This window comes from Lytechinus pictus, chromosome 10, assembly GCF_037042905.1.
Source record: "Lytechinus pictus isolate F3 Inbred chromosome 10, Lp3.0, whole genome shotgun sequence".
NCBI classification, from domain to species: Eukaryota; Metazoa; Echinodermata; class Echinoidea; order Temnopleuroida; family Toxopneustidae; genus Lytechinus; species Lytechinus pictus.
In genome coordinates this window covers 25,474,192-25,497,460 of record NC_087254.1, presented here as the reverse complement: position 1 = coordinate 25,497,460, position 23,269 = coordinate 25,474,192, and the positions used below count along the sequence as shown (strand labels likewise).

General features: G+C 37.1%; 1 protein-coding gene across 1 annotated transcript; it reads right to left on the bottom strand.

Moving 5' to 3' along the window:
* Window positions 1–347: 347 nt before the first annotated feature.
* On the bottom strand, window positions 348–21,676 carry LOC129270392 (melatonin receptor type 1B-like). Its single transcript, XM_064106072.1, has 4 exons — window positions 21,655–21,676; window positions 4,326–4,479; window positions 2,281–2,473; window positions 348–1,088 (listed from the first exon to the last, which is right to left on the bottom strand). Exons 1-4 carry the CDS (start codon window positions 21,674–21,676, stop codon window positions 423–425), a joined length of 1,035 nt encoding a protein of 344 aa, XP_063962142.1. The 3' UTR covers window positions 348–422.
* Window positions 21,677–23,269: the final 1,593 nt, after the last annotated feature.

Sequence of the window (23,269 nt, the reverse complement as noted above, 5' to 3'; positions counted from 1 at the left end):
TTTGTTTGAAAAACCACTTTCTTATCCATGTCATAATCTACGTTTCGTATGTCTCAAGCCAGCCGAAGTCATGATAGTACAGCCCCGCCGCGAGCTCAGGCGGGCATATGCTATGATGACCAGTCGTACATGCATGAAAGCGGGATTTTAACAATTTGGAATTAGCATGCTGGTATCGCATGAAAGAATTTTGCACACGAAAAGCAGATCTATAGGGCCTGTACACTGAAATACGTATTTCTAGTTCAGTGGGCCTGTAACACAAAGCTTAGCAATGATTGTAGAACAGTTTTCTACGTTCGATTCTATTGACTATAATGTACAATCAATCTTGAAAATCGAGTCTGATTAATTGTTAAATTTTGTGTTACCGGACCCTAATGTCGCATTCCAGAGGTTTGCGAAAACTCGCTATACCCTGTTTATGACGTAGCCGTTACCTTTGACACTTGGTGTGAATCTTCCTTGTCCTCTGAGAGGGGATACACACGAGTATTTCTTTTTGCCGTCAAATTCACCGAGATCGACGTGAGAGGATCGAAACGCTTGGCTCTACACACAACCATTCGGATGAATTTGGCATAACCGCGACGAAAATTCTTGTTGGTAGCACCATAGATGACGCAGTTGACGCTGCTGTTCATGTGCGCTAACGTGAATGTAAAGATATAGATGTTACGGTTTGCCACCACTTGTGTGTCGAAAAGGATGGTCATCGAGAACGGTAGCCACATGACCAGGTACATGATGACGATGATGAATATAGATCGAGCAAGACGAAGATCGCTCGCGCTAGCTCCTCCCTGCGCACCGCGGTTATTTACGTCGTTGAGATGGCGTGCTGCGCTACTGGTAGTCGTATGAAGTGGGTACCGCGTGGTCAAGTGCTTGTGGTCTACTGTGGATACTCCTGGTGCGGTGATGGAGCGTTCTTGCATACGGCGGATAGCCGCGCTAGATTTCCGAGAGAACCGGAAGATACCTATGTAACTGTAGGTGATGACGCAAAGTGGTAGAACGAACGTCGTGGATGCAAAGAAGAGGGCGTAAGAATGAACGAAAGCCATTCCTCCAGTGCAAGACATCACCTAAAAAGAGAAAAGTCCAACGAAATGAAAACGAAATAACAGTAACAAAATAATAGGCCTATGCCGTTTCATTATGTGGACAGTACTTCTTTGATATAATGAAATGGAACGCAATGCCTGTTAAAATGTGTGATTCGTCATATGTGTATTTAATTTCTATGATGTGTATTTATCAGTTGAAATATCCTTGTGAAGATTGTATTTGTATTTAAATTTCTTAATAAAACTCATAACTTTATATAAAAAACAAGTGGAGTGCCTCTGGCAGTCTCACCTGCATTTAATATGCGATTCAATATAGCAGCAGTGCTGACTTTGAAAACTACTATAAAATAATTATTCACAAAAAACACTATTCATATAATGATATAATACAATGTTCATTGATCCTAAATGACATTCGACCTTGATCATGTGACCTAAGACTTAATTGTCAGTGATACTTGATTACCCCTATGTCCATATTTCATTAACTATATCCATACATTTTCATAGTTATGACAGCAATTTAACAATTATCTACAACATGGCCAAAGTTCATCGACCTTAAATGACCTTTGACCTTGGTCATGTGCGCTGAATCTCGCACAGGATATTTAGTGATACTTGATTACTCTTATGTCCAAGTTTTATGAAGCAGATCCATAAACTTTTAAAGTTATGGTAATTCAACAAATACCCCTAACACGACCAAATTTCAGTGACCCTAAATGACCTTTGACCTTGGTCATGTGACCTGAAACTCGGGCAGAATATTTAGTAATATTTGATTACCCTTATGGCCAAGTTTCGTGAAATAAGTCTATACACTTTTTAAGTTATGATGTCATTTCAAAAACTTAACCTTGGGTAAAGATTTCGATGTTGATTCCCCAACATGGTCTAAGTTCATTGACCCTAAATGACCTTTGACCTTGGTCATGTGACCTGAAACTCGGGCAGAATGTTCAGTAATACTTGATAAACATTATGTCCAAATTTCATAAACTAGGTTCCTATACTTTCTAAGTTATGCTGTTATTTCAAAATCTTAATCTTAGGTTAAGATTTGATGTTGACGCCGCCGCCGTCACCGTAGGAAAAGCGACGCCGGTGAGACAAACACCCGTTATCAATATTTTGGTCCGTAACTCTCACGGTAGTCATTTTTGCCGACTCGGCGGACCGTGGTTCGAGCGGGAGGGTATCTCACCTTCCAGTCGAATTCATGGACGCCCCATCCAAGGATGTTTGGGAGATCGATTAGGAAGGCGACAGACCACACCGTGAGGAGGACAAAGGGAACGGTCCGCCGGTTGAAGACACGATGGTAGTTCTTCCAGTGACAAATCCACACGTAACGGTTGAAGGCAATGGTTGCTATGCTCCACAGCGAACACGAACATCTAGAGGTAAACGTAGATAAAGAAAAAGTGAGTTTTGCTTCGGGAGAGAGAGAGATGGATGGGTTCAAGGTGATATTATAGCGCGATTCCAAACAAAAAAAATAACCATCTCGTGATATCAAGAAAGATAGAGGAAAGGGTTAGTTATAGGGAAGAGAGTGCTTTTGGGACTCGAGTCTTTAAAATGGGGGGAGGGTGGTGGGTATGGGGTAATTTGGTGGCGCCACTAGGAATATCAAAAGGGAACACAAGCGTCTATTAAAGTAATAGATATGGAGTGACAAAGAAAAAGTAAATTGTAGATGGGGTTTATAAAGGTAATGCTATTGAACATCTATCCTTTTGCGTTGTCTGAAAAAGACACACACACGCAAATATATATATATATGATAATTTAGGTTAAAGAAAGATAGAGAGTGCTTTAGAAACTTGAGTCTGGAGTATAAACCGAGAGACAAAATGTAGTGATGGTCGATATAGTGAAAGAGAATGTGATTCTGCAACTTTTATTCGGTAGTTCTTTGTATATCGGTTTATTCAGTAGCGTACGTAGGTTTTTTTAAAGGGGGGTTGGAGTTGAATGAAAATTTGACAAGCAAAAAAAAAGTATTAAAAAAAAATCGGGGGGGGGGGGGTTGAACCCATGTAACCCCCCCCCCCCCCTGCGTACGCGCCAGGGTTTATAGTGACGCGACGTTGAATGAGATTGAACGATATGAGGTATAAAGAGTGAGGACCCGCATAATTTAAAAAGGGAGTTGAATCGATCTTCTGAGTTTGATTTACATAATATAGAGCAGGTGGAATATATGCCTCATAATATGCCATTTGATTAATAAGAGGGAGGAAAAGAAAAACGACGGGAGAGAGATACAAAAGGGAAAGAAGAATCTGACCTTAGTAATGTGTATTTAAATGGTCATACAGTTCTGGTTCCAAGTCATTTAATTTCAAATCCTTATCATTTTGGTATCCATGGAGAAACTGAAAACATTTTCTCTTGGCAAAAACCTCTTCTCATGGCGACTTAGTTACTAGTATTCCTTCAAAACGATGTAACGAAAATGCTTAGGTCCGACTTCCGGAATATATGCACTGTTGTCCGCCATTCGCTTTTGACCGAGCACGCTTATCACGACTCTATTGTGATTATGCCAAGATATGGAATCACAATACAAACTAGGCGTAAATATTCTTTCGGTGAACAACATCGGTAGTTCCAATACCTAAATACTCACCTTGTTAATTGGCATATCTCAGTCACTTCAAAAACCAAGCTAAACGCTAAATGTAAAAATACAGGCGTGTTTTTTTTTTAACAAGGACACGGATGTCAAATCTGGGTTCACTGAACAAGGTTTCATTTTTTAGATAAAAATTCAACTCAACATTTGACAAATATCTGATATAGCAAATAAGTCGAAATCTCCCTAATTTTATACAATGGCGAATTCATTAAAAACCGTAGTGTCTTATACATTTTCTTCCTTTTATGCAATAGATATCTGTTTGTTTATTTCCAATATATTTTGTTTAAAATGTAATAACTTGATGTTAAATGGAAGGACATAAATAATGATTTCAACTTTGAAGAAATTTCAGGAAGAAAAAAGAGAAAAGGAATCTTTAACTTTCTTAAAGAATGATTGGAAGAGGCAGAATAATAATAATTATAAGAAGAAGAAGACGAAGAAGAACAAGAAGAAGAATGAGAGAAGAAGAACGATCTTAACTGGATGGGAGAAAGTAAATATTTATTTGAACTGAAACTTATCTGAAGAACATGAAACGGCAGAAGATGATGAAGAAGAAAAGGGTGTGGATGAAGTAGTCAAAAGACGAGATGACTTACGTAACGATGCATATGACAGCGATGATTTCGCACAGCCAGTCATGTTCAAAGAAGAAACCGGATTCGTTGGTGATGCTCCCGACCACCGAGGCGAGATTGACCACGATAGACACCCCTAGATCAGCAAGAGCTAAGTTAATGATGAACACATTACCTGAAATATATAAGAAATAAAAAATGTCAAATTATTCCCCGACATGTATTTTACGTCACCTGATTCATATACACACAAGATCAGCACATTTCAAGATTCTTCGCATCCTTTTTTTTTTATTATTAGTGAGAAATACTCGGCATGGCAATATATATAGATTATAGATTTAAAATATGTGGAGTTCAATCAATGGAAAAGTGTCTTATAGCGTGAGTGGGAAAAACGGAAATGTTTTTGTTATTGTAAGAAGAGTAAATATCAAGCACGGAAAAAAACTTGGGTACTCAAAGAGTATTCTTTGCCATTCTGTAATAACTTTCTAAATCGTCAAAAAAGAGAGATTACTATTCATTTATCTACAATTCATATCAGCGGGGTTTTTATTCCGCAATGGAGAGAATGAAAAATTGTTCGTTTGTTTAGTCTTTAGAATGCTATTTGAGATAGGATAAAAGAGAATGAACGTTAAAGAAGGCATGTTGTTCACTCTGATTTCATTATTTTAAGTGATGCCAAATTATCCTTATGAAATGAATCATGGAATCTGCAATGTAATTATGTGAAATATGATAGTTGTGCTTGGCCTTACGCAAATTTTATTTTCTAAAGTGAAATTAAAGGATTCTGTGCAACCTTTCGGTGAATTTCGTGAAATAAGCGAGAAACACTCGGCGTTGCAATACATATTGTAGATAATAGATTTAAAATGTATGGAGTTCGATAAATCGAATAGTGTCTAATAGCATTGAGGGGGAGGACGGAAATGTTTTTTTTATTTTAAGAAGAGTATATTTCACGCACAGAAAAAAAACCTTGGGTATTCAAATAGTATTATTTGCCATTTACTTCTGTAAAAGCTTTCTAATGTCTTAAAAAAATAATGTTCATTTATCTACGTCAGCCGACCTTTTATTCTACAAAGAGAGAATGAGAATATAAGAATATATATTTCTTTTGGGGTGCTTTGTGTTATAGTGGTTACGACTCTCGTCTTTAAATCTGAGGGACGTGGCGGTTCGATTCATAACCATGACGTGTTTCCTTCAGCAAGAAATCTACCCACAATGTGCTGCACTCAACCCAGGTGAGGTGAATGGGTACTCGGTAGGAAGAAGTTCCTCGAATGCTTTGTGTGCCTTCTGCGCCTATATAGCGGCTCGGCTACAGCCTTGGTAATAATAATGATGCGCAGTATAGTAGCTGCGCTATATAAATGGTCCATATTATTATCATTATTATAATCATTATTATTATTGTTGTTGTTATTTATATTATTATTATTATCATCATTATTATTTTTATCATTATTGTTATCATTATTATTATTATTACTATTATTGTTATCATTATTATTATTATTACTATTATAAACAATATTGTTATTATAATAATGCGGTACGTCTGTATTTTCATAACAAGCCAATTTATAGATAACAGCCTCGCATATCCACAGATATTTGATAACATGAATAGGTTCGTTGGTGTGGACTTTGAATAATGTAGGCCAATGTGAAAGTGATGTTTCATGAATAGTTTGAAATTCCTTGAAGAACAGAAAACGTTTACACCGGGATATTGTCAATATGTGTTGCAGAGAATATCACAGATATCACTTAAAATAAACTCGCATATGCATTGCATGTACTGTTCTGCATACTACTGATGTGATGAATAAATCATTTCCTTGATACAATTTACATATTTAAACAATAGCAAAATAGATCATGTATCAATGGAGTGTGATCAGGGATCCGTAACACAAAGGTTACCGATTGATCGCTAATTTCAAAGAACAATTCTGATTGGTTCATAGTCAGTCTACTTAGCAAAATGCGCATGCAACGATGATCTTGATTGGTCATTTCATTTAGCGATTAATCGCTAAACTTTGTGTTACGGCGCCCAGATCAAAATTCGTTTGACATCGGAAGCTTTTTAAGACGTTCATCTGCATGAAAATGAATACAATTATGAGAGAAAAAACGTAACAAGACCCTGTCAGGGAGAGGAATGACCTTGGCAACCATGTTTTCACCCTTAGGCGATAAAGAAAGTGGATTTTAGCGCTGTAACATATGTTTTTATAATAAAGAATTGAATTTGGATTTTTTTTCGGAATAGATGGTTTCTTTGTGAATAACAGTGCATTTCGTTGTTCTACAAATGGGGAAAATTGCAAAACATTAATGTGCAAATCATCCACAAGGCATAAAAATTGGCAGACCTCATTAGAAGACTAAACATTTGAAAGTTGATTGAACATAAAATACAAAAATATCCGATTAAGTTTTATAGTTGTGAATACTGATTATTATAACAAGCAAATTATAGCTTACTTGTGGTTGTACATCTTAGAAGGTATTTTCTAAACATTGACAGATCGAGGTCGTATTGTACTTTAACCTACTGGGAACATGAGTATATACTACAGGCTAATCTAAGAAGAAAAACTTGTTTAGGTGGGGGGAAATGGATGCGGCATCCATGGCTAAGGAGTCAAAGACAGACAACCAGGCTTCAAACAGATCAGTGATTAATCTCGTCAATTATCCTGCAAAATGGAGAGTTAAGTATTTATTTTTCGATAACTTTATGGCTTTATTTTGAAAACAACATAGCAAAATATTGGAAAGTCGTCATAAATTTCAGCAATGATTATTATAATCATTTCTGAAATTTATGACGACTTTCCAATATTTTCCTATGTTGTCTTCAAATTAATAATAGATTAGGAGCTACTGTACGTTACAACAAATCTATTGTGGCCGAGTTATTTGCCACTTGTTTCGGTTAAATAAATAGTGAAAAAGGATGAGAAATAATACGAAAACCATTTTACGAGAATCTTGTGGAGTATTATTAGTTTTTCAATTTAAATTTAAAGTCCCAATGGTATTAGTTTATTTATATTTAGTTTTGATTCTTTTTATTGGATTAATGCGCCGAACATCAAAATTCTGTGCGCGTTCATTAGATAAAGTGTGTGGCTAAAGCCCCCGCTACCCCCAACATTCTGTGGTCAATTTATTTGTTTGTTATATGGAGGCAAGTTCGATATTCTTCAAATGTATAGAAGGTTGTCTTAATTCATGCAAATTACATAAAAACAAATATTCTGAACACGTTTAGGCCATTATTACTTTCAAGTCAATTCCTTGTCACTAAACGCTATGCTACAAAAGACTCACTTTGCATGTAATCATTATAAACGTATTCATCTTAGTCCGTTTTCCCCATCATCATGACATTAATATCCTTTGAGTCTTTCATCAAATATATGTTTTTAGCAGCATTATGTTTGTATAATTTCACATTCTCGTCAAAATATTGAAAGGTGTTTTAACGATGATCGTTCCCTTAAGCTGGAGAAAATACGTGAAATATCCACATAAGAGTAGGGACAGGAATGCATGGAAAGGGGCAACAGTAAACTTTAAAAAAAATGATTCTGCAAATAAAAACGTCTCCTCCTTAAAATGGGGATCACCTTTTAAGAAGGGACTCGAGTTGCATTTTGAAAAATGAAAGACGCAATGTAAATACTTTGTACCATCACCGGATAGATTCGTTTATTTCATACCTTTCATTTTCTTTGCATGTGTTTAATGTTTCAAGAAAAAAGTTTCATAAGATCTAAATACATTTCTGGTTTCTGAATACTCATGCATTCACAATGAGATCGTGCGTTCGATCTGAGTAGCCTCTTCGTTGTCGAGGATTCCATAGCTTATACCATTGTCATGTGTTTGAATTGTTACATTCATGCTACATATAGTTAGGTGGAAAATAAAAGACCAAAAAGTTCTAAGACATATTCTGCATCGTAATCAAATTTTAATATTGATAAGTTAAAGTATACGAACAAGAGAAATAAAATAAAATAACGAGTTATGTTAATAGAATGGACTGGCATATTGAGGATAAACGTGCGACTACGATTGAAGTAGATTTAGGTGCGTTTAGGTGTGCAGGGGTACGGTTTATTTTCATTTTTTCAAATGCCAATTCGTCCAATTACCAATTTGTCTACTATCATTAGGTCTACCATCTGTTCGTCCAATTTCCACATGGTCTAAATGCCATTTTATCCATTAACCATTTAGTCTAATAACCAGTTGTTCCAATAGCCATTTAGTCCATATATCATTTGGCCTAATTAGACTAAGTATTGGAAAAAATGAATGAAAATAAAACGAATATTAGACCAACTGTTATGAGACGAAATTGTCATAGACAAACTGGTGATTAGATGAAGTGATGACTGGACCAAATGGTTGTTAGAAGAAATGATGATGGACGGAATGGCGTTAGACTGAATTAAGGTAGACCATGTGGTGAGTGGACGAGTTGGCAGTGGACGATTACCGTGCAGGGTAGGGTTAGAGTGGTGCAGCTCCGTGTTTAGTGGGTATAGTATAGATGAGTGTGTGGGTGTGAGGTGCTTGGCTTGGTCTAGGTAGGGGTGTGTGTGAGTTCGCACACGTGTGTGTAGGGGTGTGCGTGCAGGTGGTGTGTGTATGTGTGTTTATTGAAAACAAAAACATGTATGTGTGGGTTGTACACACGTGTGCGTGTGTGATTGTTGCGTATGTATGTGATAGTTGCGTATGTATGTGCAATGGGCGTGTGGGTCCGTGTGATGTGCGTTGTGCAAGACGGAGAAAGACGTGGAAAATGCAAGAGAGGGGAAAGGGGTGAAAAGAATGAAAGACAGAGACTAATAATATCAAGAAAAAAAAAAATTTGCTAACGTATGTTCAATAAATATTCACTACTATGAAGGGGGAGAGGTATTTTGGAAGGAAGAGATAGTTGTCAACTTTTATTTTCACAGCAGAGCATCCAACTTTACTTACGTCTTTTGAACGTGACAAGAAGACGAGCAAGCCATTCTAATGATACTAAAGAGAGAAAGAGACAACAGATAAGAAGGGGAGGGGTGTAGAATTTTAAAACAAAATGATATATCCCATTTACGCAAAGATCTTGATTTAGGTTGTCATTAATTACCAATCATATTGTTGAGATCACTCACGAGATTGAACTGATCATTTCTTACGCAAATGCCCTTCATTCATGTTGTTCTGTGACTGACATGACCATCCATATTGCTGAGATTGGTTACAGAAGTAAAGTATATAAGTGGTTTATATATTATTATATCACGTTCTTTCTTCGAGATGACCGATGAAATCACATTCGAGTCTGAGAGATCACGATCAGTCTTTGACGTTTATTTACATGGTATTTGAATGACTGGTTTGATCAAGATGATCACCTTCATGAAAGCCATAAGTGGAGAAGACCATAAATGTGAAAATGTGGTAAGATATATAAGAAATATTTTTTTAGATGGGCAAAGGATGATGACGATAAAGGTCAGAGAAAATGGAAGAAAAGTGAGAGATGGGAAGATGAAGAGGGGGGGGGGTATGTGAACCAGTGAAAGGAATGGTAAATGTTTCATGCTTTCCCATCCTCTTCTGTCATGGCATAAGCATGTTGACATCATTATTTATTTATTTTATATACATTTTTCTCTCAAATAATCAGCTATTCGTGGTACTATACCATTAATCTTTACCTTTAAGTGAGGAAATAGGACTAAGTGTGATTTAAGGAGAGGTATAATTTTGCTTAAATCAGACCATTGAAAACCATTAACCAAAAAGTGCAAAATAATGACATGTTTTTTATTTCTACTAGGTATAGTAAACATGGTAAATGGAAACTGTGTGTATATGTATACCAAAAATAAATAAAAATGTCTTATCATCACTTCTTCACGATATTGTTGTTTGAATGGTTTTTAGTAATATAAATATTTCGAAATGAGTAGGCCTACATTCTTATTTCCTTCATTACTTTGATGTTCGTTGCGTCTAATGTGTTAAGCATGCAGGTGAAGCTACTGGCAATCTGTCATTCTTTTCTGCATGTACTGTCAATCTTCCAAAGCTTGATCAGCACTTATGTTTGTCAAGCAATTCGTTTCATTAATTCATTTAATTGAAATCAGGTGAACAAAACCGTAAAACGATACCGGGAGTTCTGAACACTTAATCTTTCACCATTATTGATCAAATGCAAATTCTGTAGGTTTTTAGGTGTAAATTTCTTCCATTAATTCGTCTGCACTCAATTCATTAACGTCTGGTCTTACATCACCATTTCCATCACTATTTGAATGAGCAAGAGATGCTCCAATTTGTTCAAATACATTTCTACTTTCATACACGACGAGAAGCGTGCAATTCTTGTAATTATCATTCATATTTACACAACGTACGGAGTGTTCAATGATTGCACTTTAGAAGATTCTTAACTTTAATCATCAAAACATGATGTATGAAATTTAATGAAGAACATGTTCATTTTTTCAGGGTCGGACTTTTTGCAATTCTTGTAAGGTACTTGGATTCTATCTAAGATATTCCTAATATCTGGGAATACCGTGTCACTCATTTACTATTACCTCGGTGAATAGCTAGGATTTGGTAAATAAGTGGGGCCCAGGTAGGGATCTGACCATGGAAGATTCCGACAGAGACAGAACTTACCTCATGTTGGAGGTGGGGGAGGGGGCAATATTATTTTAACGGGGGACACGTGACGTGGGGACACTTCTCATAACAGGTGAGAAACAACGTATAACGTGTTGCCAAAAAGGGGGCACTATACCTCATGTGCCCTCCCCACCGGTATTTCCCTTCATTATTTCATATTGAATAAACAGAGTGGGGTAGTTGTTTTAAAGAGCCAACAATCAGGGACGTACTTAGACAGGAATAACCGTCCTTTCTGGAGATTCGGATATGGACCCTACGAACAGGGCTTTATGTATAATCATGACCGCCGACATGTCGTTTAATTATTATCTTCTGAAATAAAGGTCGTCAATGAATATTGCAACCTTAAAGTATGTCCTATAGTAGCAACGACTAATGTTGAAGTGTGGATTCAATCAGTATTCTGCTCTCCTACATAACAGATGAAATGGATACGTTGTTACGAGGGATCCCTAGAATACATTAGCATCGTAAACATAAACCTAAATCTATCATAAAACCCTATTGCAACCCTAACCATATATATTATACGATATAAAGCTGGGAGCAGTTGTCGTCGGAGCAAATGTCGTGCCCCCCTTGACGTTATATTTTAAGGCATTTTTTTATATTAGTGGACACATTAGGGAAGATAATCATTTTTCATTGCGTCAATAAAACGACCTTTAACACTTATTATGTACACAACAAATTCATACTTGACTAGGCTCTCATGTTTATTTTTACCAATGAAGCCGAAATCAATATCAAAAATTTGAGCACCCCAAATATATATGGTATATTTAATTTTCACTTATATTTTTTAAATAAAACATTAAGAAGTAGGTGGTGAAGATTTGGACTCTTTGATTAATTAACTAATATTCGATTGAAATTCAAATTGCGAAGGCATGCGAAGCTTTGTGAGATTTCAATGAGCTCATTAGCCTACAAACAAAACACGTCTGCTGGGTTTAACCTAGTCTGCTGGGCAAACCCTTCACTCGAGTTAAGGGTCTGAATGTGCAGCCTACTCATGCCTTGTGTATATACTGAAGGCTCTCTCGCTCAGGTTTTGTATGTGCTAGTCTTTGCGTGGAGGCACACTTGTTGATCAAAGTTCCAATCAGGGTCTGTGCCTGCAGACTAGGTTTAACCATCTTAGGGCCTTTCACACATGAATCTTGAATCATCTGATTGCAATTCGTTTTTAGAATCATCGGACCTTTCAAACGGAAAATTCGTACCGTAATTTGAGTGAAACTTAGGTGGAATTCACCTCCGGAGTAAAATTTGAATTCGTGATTGTGATTAGCGTTCGTGATTCTAGTTTGGTTTCATACGTGCTACAAATTCATCACTAAGCCTTATTTTTCACTGGAATCATTCAAATTACGATTTGTTTTCACCGTGTGAAAGGGCGGTCAGACTACTTTCACATCAAGGTATGGTCGCAGCGACCGCACCCAGCGACCGATCCGTTGTGGAAGCTTAAAAGTGCCACCCAGATGTTCAGATAATCATCCTGTCATGTCTACAATCATTGAATAAGATGATCTGATGACAAGATCTTGTACAATGAGGAAGAGGACCAAAGAAATTACAAGAGTGAGCACTAAAATGCATTTATTTGTGATAAATAAATGGAATACTGTCAAAAAAAAATAATTTTCAACGAAATATATCATTCAGGTTTAAAGTTTGTGTTTAATACTGTATTTTGACTTTCAAAATGGCCGCCATAGACATTGATTGTATTATGTACAATGCGAACTGGGAAATCAATTTTCACAGGAGTCAGCACCATAAATGCACGTAATTCTGATCTATGAGTAAAATATTGTCTGAAAGCATAATTTCTAACAAGATATATCAGTTCTCCTGCTAGGTAGGTGATATATACTGTATTTTGAAAGTCAAAATGGCCGCCCAGGCCCTCACATTATTATGTACAGTGTGAATGGGGACAAATGATTCTAACAGATTTTCGCTTTGCTTGACTAAATGGCGGTGTACGAGTAAAATATTGTCTGACAACATGATTACTAACGAAATAGATCATATTATATAAAATTTAGGTGATTAATGTTATGTTTAAAATGGCCGCCATATGCCCTTTTGAGAAAATTATCTGTCCTCATTCAAATTGTACATAATACAGTTAGGGCCTATGGCGGTCATTTTCAATTTCAGAATGCAGCATTTATCACCTTGATTACACCAGATATGATATATCTCGTTAGAAACCATGGTTTAGACAATATTTCACTCTTACATCACAGTTTCATGCATATTTTATTATTCCCACTGAATATAATTTATGTAACATAATTTACTTAGGGCTTGTAGCGGCTATTTTCAATGTCAAAATACAGTATTTATCACTTACATGGTAGAAGAATAATATTTTAATCATACAAAAGGATGATTATGGATATCATAGTCAAGCAATTCTTACAAAATTACATGTCCCCATTCACATTGTAGATAATATTGTTAGGGCCTATAGGGGCCATTTTGAATTTAACAATACAGCATTTATCTCATGCATGACAAAAGAAATGATATGTTAAGCTAGAAAACATGTTTTCATACAATATTTAACTCGTATATCACAATTACATGCATTTCATGTTCTTATTCTTGTGAAAATTAGTTTCTCCATTCGCATTGTACAAAATGTAAAATGGGCCTATGGCGGCCATTTTGAATTTCAAAATACAGCATTTATCACATAAATTGCATCTTAAATATTATATTTCGTTAAAATTGTGTTTTTAGCCAGTATTCCACTCGCTTATTTTAATAATATGCATTTTAGTACTCACTCTTGTGATTTTCTTTTGTCCCCATTAACATTATATATACTGTCAGGGCGTTTGGTGGCTTTTGAGTACTAAAATGCTTCATTTATTACATACATGCTTGACATAACAAATGATACATTTCGTTAGCAATCATGTTTTCATCCATTCGTTCACAACAAATCACAATTACTTGCATTTAGTGCTCACTTTTGTGATTTTTTTTTTCCAAATTCATATTGTGCATAATGTTGAATACAGCGGTCTATGACGGCCATTTTAAATATCAAGAAAATAAATATTTTTCAAAAAGCGTTTTTTCCGAGAGTATTTCACTCCTGCGACACGATTACATACATTTTATAGCCAATCTGCTGGCAGTTTTATGATTTTCATGGGTAATTTGCATATTTTGGCGGCCATATTGGAGTTTGCCAATTTGCGGAAAATGCTCAAGGTTACACGGGTGGCATCATTCAGATTCGTAATCAGCACCCTCGAATTGACAAGAAATCATCAACAAAATATTGTATATATGAAAAAACAAGGTTTAGTCAATTTTCTATGAGGCCTTTCCTGGACTAAATCGGATTTGCAAAAATTACAGGTTCTTTAAAAGTAACCATGATTATTTATAGTGCTTAAATAAGAAAGACGCTATTATACTTTCTAAATTCAGATCACATCCACTACCTGTTACCAAAGGCCGTTGTAATGCTAACATCCATCATTCTGAAATGCAGTGTACGCTTGCCTTTCTCCTGACTTAGGAGACGACTATCACTACTTGTCCCTTTTCCATAAAGAGAGAAATGTATTGTTCACACAGAAATGACAGAGTATACGCCGTGCATTTAAGTTCCCAAGTGTATTGGTGACGGAAAATCTTGTTAATACTAAAAAAGTGGGCGTCCTTAAAAAGATAAGCTAAATATGCCCACGTCATTATGTTAGAATTTTGTCACAAACCAAAGAAAGAAGAATGTATTCTTATTTCTTCTTATTTCTTCTACTTTTAGTTCAGTTCGTATCCGAAGTGGTAGTTTAGTTCATTTTCTTCTGTAAAATAGATTGTATAATGTATTATATTGATATGAAGTTATAACTGATTAAATATTTGTTTTATAATTTGATATAAGTTGTTTATTTTATGTTGTACTCTCAAACCCCGAGACGGGGTCGATAGAGTGAATAAAATCTTATATTATTAACGTCACAAAGGATGAATAGGGCATTTCGATCGGTCGCTGAGTACAATGTGCTTATTCACATCAAGCTAGCATCGGTCGCGATCGGTCGCTGAAGTACCTCTCCGACCGTACTCAGCGACCGATCTTTTTGACCAAAACGATCGGTCGCTGAGTACGATGAAATGCTTTCACATCATGATCTCATCGGTCGCTGGGTACGGTATCTGCGACCGTACCTTGATGTGAAAGCAGTAGAGCCGACAGTACTCAGCGACCGATCGTATTTTATGCTTTCACATCATGATTTCATCGGTCTCTGCGACCGTCCCCAGCGATCGTACCTTTGTGTGACAGCAGAAAATGTTTCACATACATAAGGCTGCAGGAGGATGGGGGTCGTCACTGGATGAATTGACATTCACTTTCGATGCTTTTGCATTGGGGATTATGCAATGTGGGGGAAATATGTGTATGAAAAAGAAAGAGCAGTTTGTAAGTGCAAAATGTCATTGTCGTCTGCCTTCCTTTGCGCTCAGTAAATTAAGGTCCATGTTCCTTTCATCTCCAGAATGTAACTAACATAATTCAGCGCATGGTGGTAAAAAGGATGGATATTACGACTGAATGAAAATCAATTCATGCAGCTTCGAATTTCTAAAGAAGTACAAAAGAATACACAGGTGCCCTGTGGTCTATGGTGGCGACCTGTGATGTCGCCAATGTCATAGGAAAACTGAAAAGTGTTGAAATAGGTTATTGAGAATATTACCAGTTTGATTTGATCATAAAATGTGTGGTTTTTAAACACATGGCGAAATATATCTCAAAGCCTTTTTATTGCTTCAGATGCATTAAAAGTATAGCAATTGCTAGGCTTTAATTTGCTCAACTTTTGCTTGATTCCATATGCATACAAATGAGCGAGCAAATGGTTTTGCTAGTATGTTCAAGCAATCGCTTACTGACTGCTAGCATTTCACTGACGATTAAGCTATCGCTAAAAAGCGTATGCATAAAAGCCCCCTCACACCTGACCGAATGTATGTGGACGAAGGGTGACGAATGGGAAAAATGTACGAAATGCACGCGAATTCAACGAATTCAAATAAAATTTCCGTCAAATCATACGATCAGTAACTATTGTCAAATTTTATCGACAAGCGAAGGATGAATATGACATGCGAATGTAGGGCGCTGCACTGTGGCGACCACCACTGGCTTTTTCTGTTCTTATCTTTTGGATTTAATTTCTCTGATTTCATCGTATATTTAATCGTTTTTCGTCACTGTCAATGTACCATCATGCCTTCTTCGTGTGTTGCTTCATTATTGATCCGGATCTTTTTAATAATTCTACTGATTTCACGACTTTTTATGACTGTGTACTCATACGGCCACGCCCAAAATGCTCAAGGATCTATTTCTTACACGCGTACCGAACTGTTGTTCTACCGGACCGCCCAGTCCCCAAGGAGCAAACCACGGGGCTTCGGTGATTTCCCACGTGAAATTCTACCCCGGAAGAGAGGCAAGAAGGGAGGGGTACGGCAACGAGTGAGGAAGAGAGGAGTGAAACCACAATTGCCTTCTATCGTTTTCGGCAATGTCAGACCCGGATGTCAGATCCCTACCCAACAAATTAGATGAACTGCGTGCAAATGTCTGTTTTCTGCACGAGTATAGGGAATCATGCTTACTATGCTTCACGGAAACATGGCTCCATGAGAACATTCCGGACAGCGCCTTGGACATTGGAGATTATGAGGTTGTCAGAGGTGACCGTACTTCGGAATCAGTTAAATTCCGTGGAGGAGGTGTTTGTATGTTTGTCAATAATAACTGGTGCAATAACTGGACGGTGAAAGGGAGAGTATGTACACCCGACTACGAGTTGCTAGTTGTTGGACTTAGACCTTTTTACTTGCCAAGGGAGATTAATAGGATTTTCGTACTTGTAACATACATTCCACCACACGCTAATGTGGATATCGCCAGTAGAATAATATCTTCAAAGGTCAACGAACTTGAGACACTGTCACCAGACTCGGCTAAGATCATTCTGGGGGACTTTAATCAATGCAAATTAGATGAAGTGCTTCCTACATATAATTTGTTCATCAGCCTACACGTAATGATGCTACTCTTGATTTATGCTATTGTAATATTCCGAATGCTTTCACATCGAAGTCATGTCCACAGCTGGGTAACTCCGACCATAACAATCAGGGTACTAACTGACTAATGGATAATTTGTTTTTCCTTTCCAATCATCGCAGAGCAAAAACGGAAATCAGCATCGTGGTTCGGCCTTTGAAGACGGTCTTTGAAGACACAAAAACGAAATCACAACGAGAAAAACGTGTTGTGATTTCGTTTTTGTAGATCAAAAACAGAATAATGAAATCAGAAATGCTTTTGGGCTCTTTCTGATTTCTCATTCTATATTTGTGTTTGTTATATATCAAAAACAAAATCAGAACACGCTCTCCGCTCCGTGATTCTGTTTGGAAAAACGCAGACAGCGAAAACGAAATCGGAAACTAGCTTTCTACTTCCTGCTCTGTGATTTTGTTTTTCGCACAGCCAACAGCCATATCGAAATACGGTTTCCGCTCGTCCTTTCTTTCAAGTATATTAAAGAGCGCCCTTACGTTTCCGATCGTTATACACGTGCATGCGTGACTATTAAATCTCAGGCTTCTCTCATGAATCTTACTAGTAGTATTTTAATAACTTACAGGTTTCTTTACAGATGTTCTTTTTTGTGATACAACCATCAAGAAATGGTGAATAGTTTATTTGACTTTAGGTTGTACTGTTTTTCAATTAGACATATATATTATGTATGTTCATCAATGTAAGAGAAAAGAATATATATTCCTTAAAATAATTATGGAATCAATCTTGTTAGAAAAAAAATGTATATCAGATATTTTGAGAACAAATTGAATTGATTTAGAATTTATTCATGACATTGTTTTACTTCATTTTCGTTAAGAATTGTCAAATGTATGGATGTGTTGATCCGCACAATATTTGTACATTTAAACCAAGCTGTGTACATTATTTATGGTGTAATTTTTTTTACATCGCTTTTTAATTTATGATAGTGAATGTAATATTTTACTATGTTCAATTTTCTTTGATGAGATGCATACATATTAAGGGGGCTCAAATTTGCAAATTTAAAGGAATAAAGGGCTCTTTCAAGCATTTTTTTTATTCACAAAAAGGAATTTTTTCAAGGGGCCCCAGGGTTATTCCGAAGGCCAAGCCGGGGTAACCAGGTATCCTAACTTGTAGAACTTGACTCGCGCAACCTGATAACTACTATATTGACCCGGCCAATGAACATTTAGGGGGCTCAATCTAAAAAAATAAAAGGAATAAAGGTCTATTTCAAGTATTTTTTTTTATAAAAAAGTAATTTTTTAAGAGCCCCCAGGGATATCCCTACGGCCTAGCCGGAATAACCAGGTATCCAGGCAACCAGATAAACACTAGCTTGACCCGGCGGATGCACATTTAGGGGGCTCAAATTAACAAAATTAAAGGAATAAAGGGCCCCTTGAAAAAAATGCTTTTTAAATAAAAAATGCTTGAAATAGCCCTTTATTCCTTTAGTTTTGTTACTTTAAGCCCCCTAAATGTGCATGCACCGGGTCAATCTAGTAATTATCTGGTTGCCCAAGTCAAGTTCTACAAATTAGGATACCTTGTTACCCCGGCTAGGCCGTCGGGATATCCCTGGGGGTCACTTGAAAAAAAATTCATTTTTGTAAATTAAAAAAATGCTTGAAAGAGCCCTTTATTCCTTTAAATTGGCAAATTTGAGCCCCCTTAATATGCATGCATCGGGTCAAGCTAGTGTTTATCTCGTTGCCGAAGTCGAGTTTTACGAGTTAGTATACCTTGTTACCCCGGCTAGGCCGTTGGGATATCCCTGGGGGCCCCTTGAAAAAAAAAATCAAATATTGTATGCCCTTTTATTCACTCAAGTTGGTCCCCTTGGGCATGCCAGTGTTTTTATGGTTGCCCGAGACGCGCTTCACCTGTTAAATCCCCTAGTTAGTCTTCAAAACCCTTAATTTTTTTATATCGAATATCGAATATTGGTCCAACTTCACACGCATTTTCATATCAAACCTGAATATCAAACTGTCCATCTTTACAGTTTGAATTTTGAATATCCAACCAACTTCCTGCCGGTCAACATGCATGCACTGCGCGGCATTTAAAAAAAAAAATTTATTCTTTATTTAATTGAACATAGTAAAATATTACATTCATGATCATAAATTAAAAAGCGATATCAAATCAAATTACAACATAATTACAAAGTTTCGTTAAGAATGTACAAATATTGTGATCAACACATCCATACATTTGACAATTCTTAACGAAAATGAAGTAAAACAATGTCATGAATAAATTCTAAATCAATTCAATTTGTTCTCAAAATATCTGATATACATTTTTTTTTCTAACAAGATTGATTCCATAATTATTTTAAGGAATATATATTCTTTTCTCTTACACTGATGAACATACATAATATATCTAATTGAAAAACAGTACAACCTATTAAAGTCAAACAAAATATTCACCATTTCTTGCTGGTTGTATCACCAAAAAAAAATTGTAAAGAAACCTGTAAGTTATTAAAATACTACTAGTAAGATTTATGAGAGAAGCCTGAGATTTAATAGTCACGCATGCACGTGTATTACGATCGGAAACGTAAGGGCGCTCTTTAATATACTTGAAAGACGAGCGGAAACCGTATTTCGATATGGCTGTTGGATGTGCGAAAAACAAAATCACAGAGCAGGAAGTAGAAAGCTAGTTTCCGATTTCGTTTTCGCTGTCTGCGTTTTTCCAAACAGAATCACGGAGCGGAGAGCGTGTTCTGATTTTGTTTTTGATATATAACAAACACAAATATAAAATGAGAAATCAGAAAGAACCCAAAAGCATTTCTGATTTCAATATTCGGTTTTTGATCTACAAAAACGAAATCATAACACGTTTTTCTCGTTGTGATTTCGTTTTTGTGTTTTCAAAGACCGAACCACGGGGCTGATTTCCGTTTTTGCTATGCGATGATTGGAAAGGAAAAACGAATTATCCATTAGTACCCTGATTCATAACAACATACTACTTCTACCATCGTATCGCCAGAAGCTGAAAAGGAGCAAACCAGTTGCTAGGAAACAGCGCGTATGGAGCTCCGACGCTACCGAGGAACTGCGTGCGAGCTTCGATTGCACAGATTGGGACACCTTTTTAGATTCATCTGAGTCGTAGTCGATTTGACATTTTTTTTCTTGATTCATGTTCCTATGGGGTCCTAGAACAAATTCAGCTTGGTTGCCCAAAGTTGCCGTTTGGGCAATTTTGCTAATTTGCATAAATCCAAAATGGCCGCCACATGCCGTCTTAAAAACCTAAGTTTTGAACCACTTGCCCCAAAATGACGAAGAATAACTCCTTTTAGGGGTTTAGGGTTGTGTAGAATCCATTTCTGTTATTATTTTTGTAATATAAGGTCATCTTCATGTCAAATCCAAGATGGCCGCCATCAGATGCCATCTTGAAAAAATAAATTTGAACCCTTTGCCCCAGAATCATGAATAATAACTCTGTTCGTGAGTCATTTGGTATGTTGATTCAATTATGCTGTGATTTTGCATAAAAGAAAATTTTCAGATCAAATCCAAGATGGCCGCCAAACGCCATCTTGAAATAATACATTCCGAGGCTTTTACGTGTAAGAGCTAATGTAAAGGGATATCAGTAAGAATACTCATTTGTTTTGTTAAGTCCCAAGTCTTAGGTTAAGGTGGAGTCACATCTGAGATGTCAGATTTCGGCATTAACTGCTCACCTTAGAATGAACCCTCTTTAGGTTTGGGCTATGATCCATTTCGCGTATATTTTTAGTTGTTTAATGTCCATCCATACTTTTGTACTGAAGAGGCTTTTAGAGTCTTATTTGAATTTGAAAGTGTTTTCTCCATATTTTTCCGAAAATCAATGTGTCAGATGATTGGTAGGCATCACTTCGTCTTAAAAGACGATGGTGTAGTGCTATGTCTTACATTTTCGAGAGTGGCTGTAAGTGGCAGTCTCTAGAGCAAATTTGTGCAGATGAAGGAGAATGACGCTGAGACGGGTTTAGATGGAGATGCTGTCCTAGCCTTCCTCCTCGGTCTTTGGTCTGCCAATTTAGCATTCCGATTATTTCCTGACGTCTTGACCCCTGTACTTAGTAGCTCTTCATAGAATGGTGACTATCATCTACATCTTCATAAGTGTTAGTGTCAATGCCGGCAAGTTTTATGTCACGTTTTCAGGTGTAGCTGGGATGAGACCAATCACACAGCTCACCTTACCTGGGCGAATCGCTTCTGGGATTCGCCAATGTTTCATGCGGCGAACATGCCCCAACCACTTGAGGCGCCTTTGACTAGAGAGCGAGAATAAACTGAGGATGCCAGCACGTACGCTGAAGGCCTCTGTATTTTATTTGTACTTTGTCCTGCCATTCAATGTGCATGATACGTCCGAGGCAGCTGACATGAAAGGTGTTTAGCCGCTTTTCTTGGTCGGCGTACGTTTTCCGGGACTTACTTCCGTACAGGAGCTTTGCCATGACTGTGGTGGATTTTCCTATTCTGGTGCTTATCTCATTGTCCAGGGAAAAGAAGCTAGAGACAGATAGTCGATCCAATGTAGGTGAAGAGTCCTCCACAACCAGACGAGTGCATGCTGTTGATAGAGATATCTGGAGGACAGTCAGTGTCTTGAGTCGATCAGGATTTCTGTCTCACAGGCTGATGGGTGATCCAAACTCCTTACATGCACAGGACAGGCGGCTGTATGACTATTTCTTGTACTCCCGCTTCTTGAGAGGCAAGGGCGACATCATTTCCGTACAACATCTTACGAATGAGAACCATCCTGACCATTATTTTGGCACGTAGTCGGTCTCTGGTACGGATATAGAAGCCTTCTGTGCATTCGCCAAATGCATACTGGTGAAGCATTGAGAAGAAGATCCCAAAGAGTGTCGGGGCCAGGCGCAGCCTTGCTTCACGCCACTGCTCACAGGAACTGAGTGAAGTTACCAGATGTTCCAGCGTTGTAGGAAACTGTTGTCATGGAATGATACGACCATGGAACAGTCTTGGGGGAGCCTATCTTCTGCAGGAGGCTAAATAGTGCACTCCTGCTGACCAAGTCAATGGCTCTTGTCAGGACGAAAAGTCCAATGATTATAAAGGAAGGTAATAAGTTAACTAATTTTCTGAAAAATCACTTTTTAATTCAAATAACACTTCGAAATCCTTTCACTAGAAAAGTATAGTTGGACGTAAAAAAAATTATATGGACTCCCGAAATAGATCATAGCCCGAACCTTGAATTGTTTCAATCTAAAGTGAGCGGTTAATGACGAAATCTATCAACCTTCTGACCATCTTAGACATGACTTAACTTCGAACTAAAGATGGAGTGATTAAAAGAAATGAAACATTTTTACTGAAATCCTCTTAAATGAGCTCTTACACATAATAGCAACCTCTTCAGGAAAGCGTGTACGCTTTTAGGGAGAGTACTTCTTTACGGTTCAATAGTCTCGGGAAGTATTTTTTTAATATTGCGTTTAGCGGCCATCTGGAACATGTTGGATATGATCTGAAGATGATTCAATATTGCAAAATCATTAACAAGAATGGAATCAACATACCAAATAACTCACGGAAAGAGGTATTATTCATGATTCTGGGACAAAGGAATCATAAGTTAATTTTTCTAAATGGCATCATCTGGCGGCCATCTTGGATTTGACCTGAAGATGATATTATATTGCAAATAGATAGCAGAAAGAGATTCTACACATCCCAAAACCCATAAACAGAGGTATTATTCGTCATTCTGGGGCAAGGGGATCAAAAGTCAATTTTTCAAGATGGCATCTGGCGGCCATGTTGGATTTGACCTGAAGATGGCCTTATATTGCAAAAATGATGATAGAAATCGGTTCTACACACCCCTAAACCCCTAAAAAGAGTCATTTATCATAATTTTGGGGCAAGGGGTTCAAAAGTTAGGTTTTCAAGATGGCATCTGGCGGCCATTTTGGATTTATGCAAATTAGCAAAATTGCCCAAGCGGCAACTTTGGGCAACCAATCTGAATTTGTTCTAGGACCCCATAGGAACACGAATCAAGAAAACAACTTCAT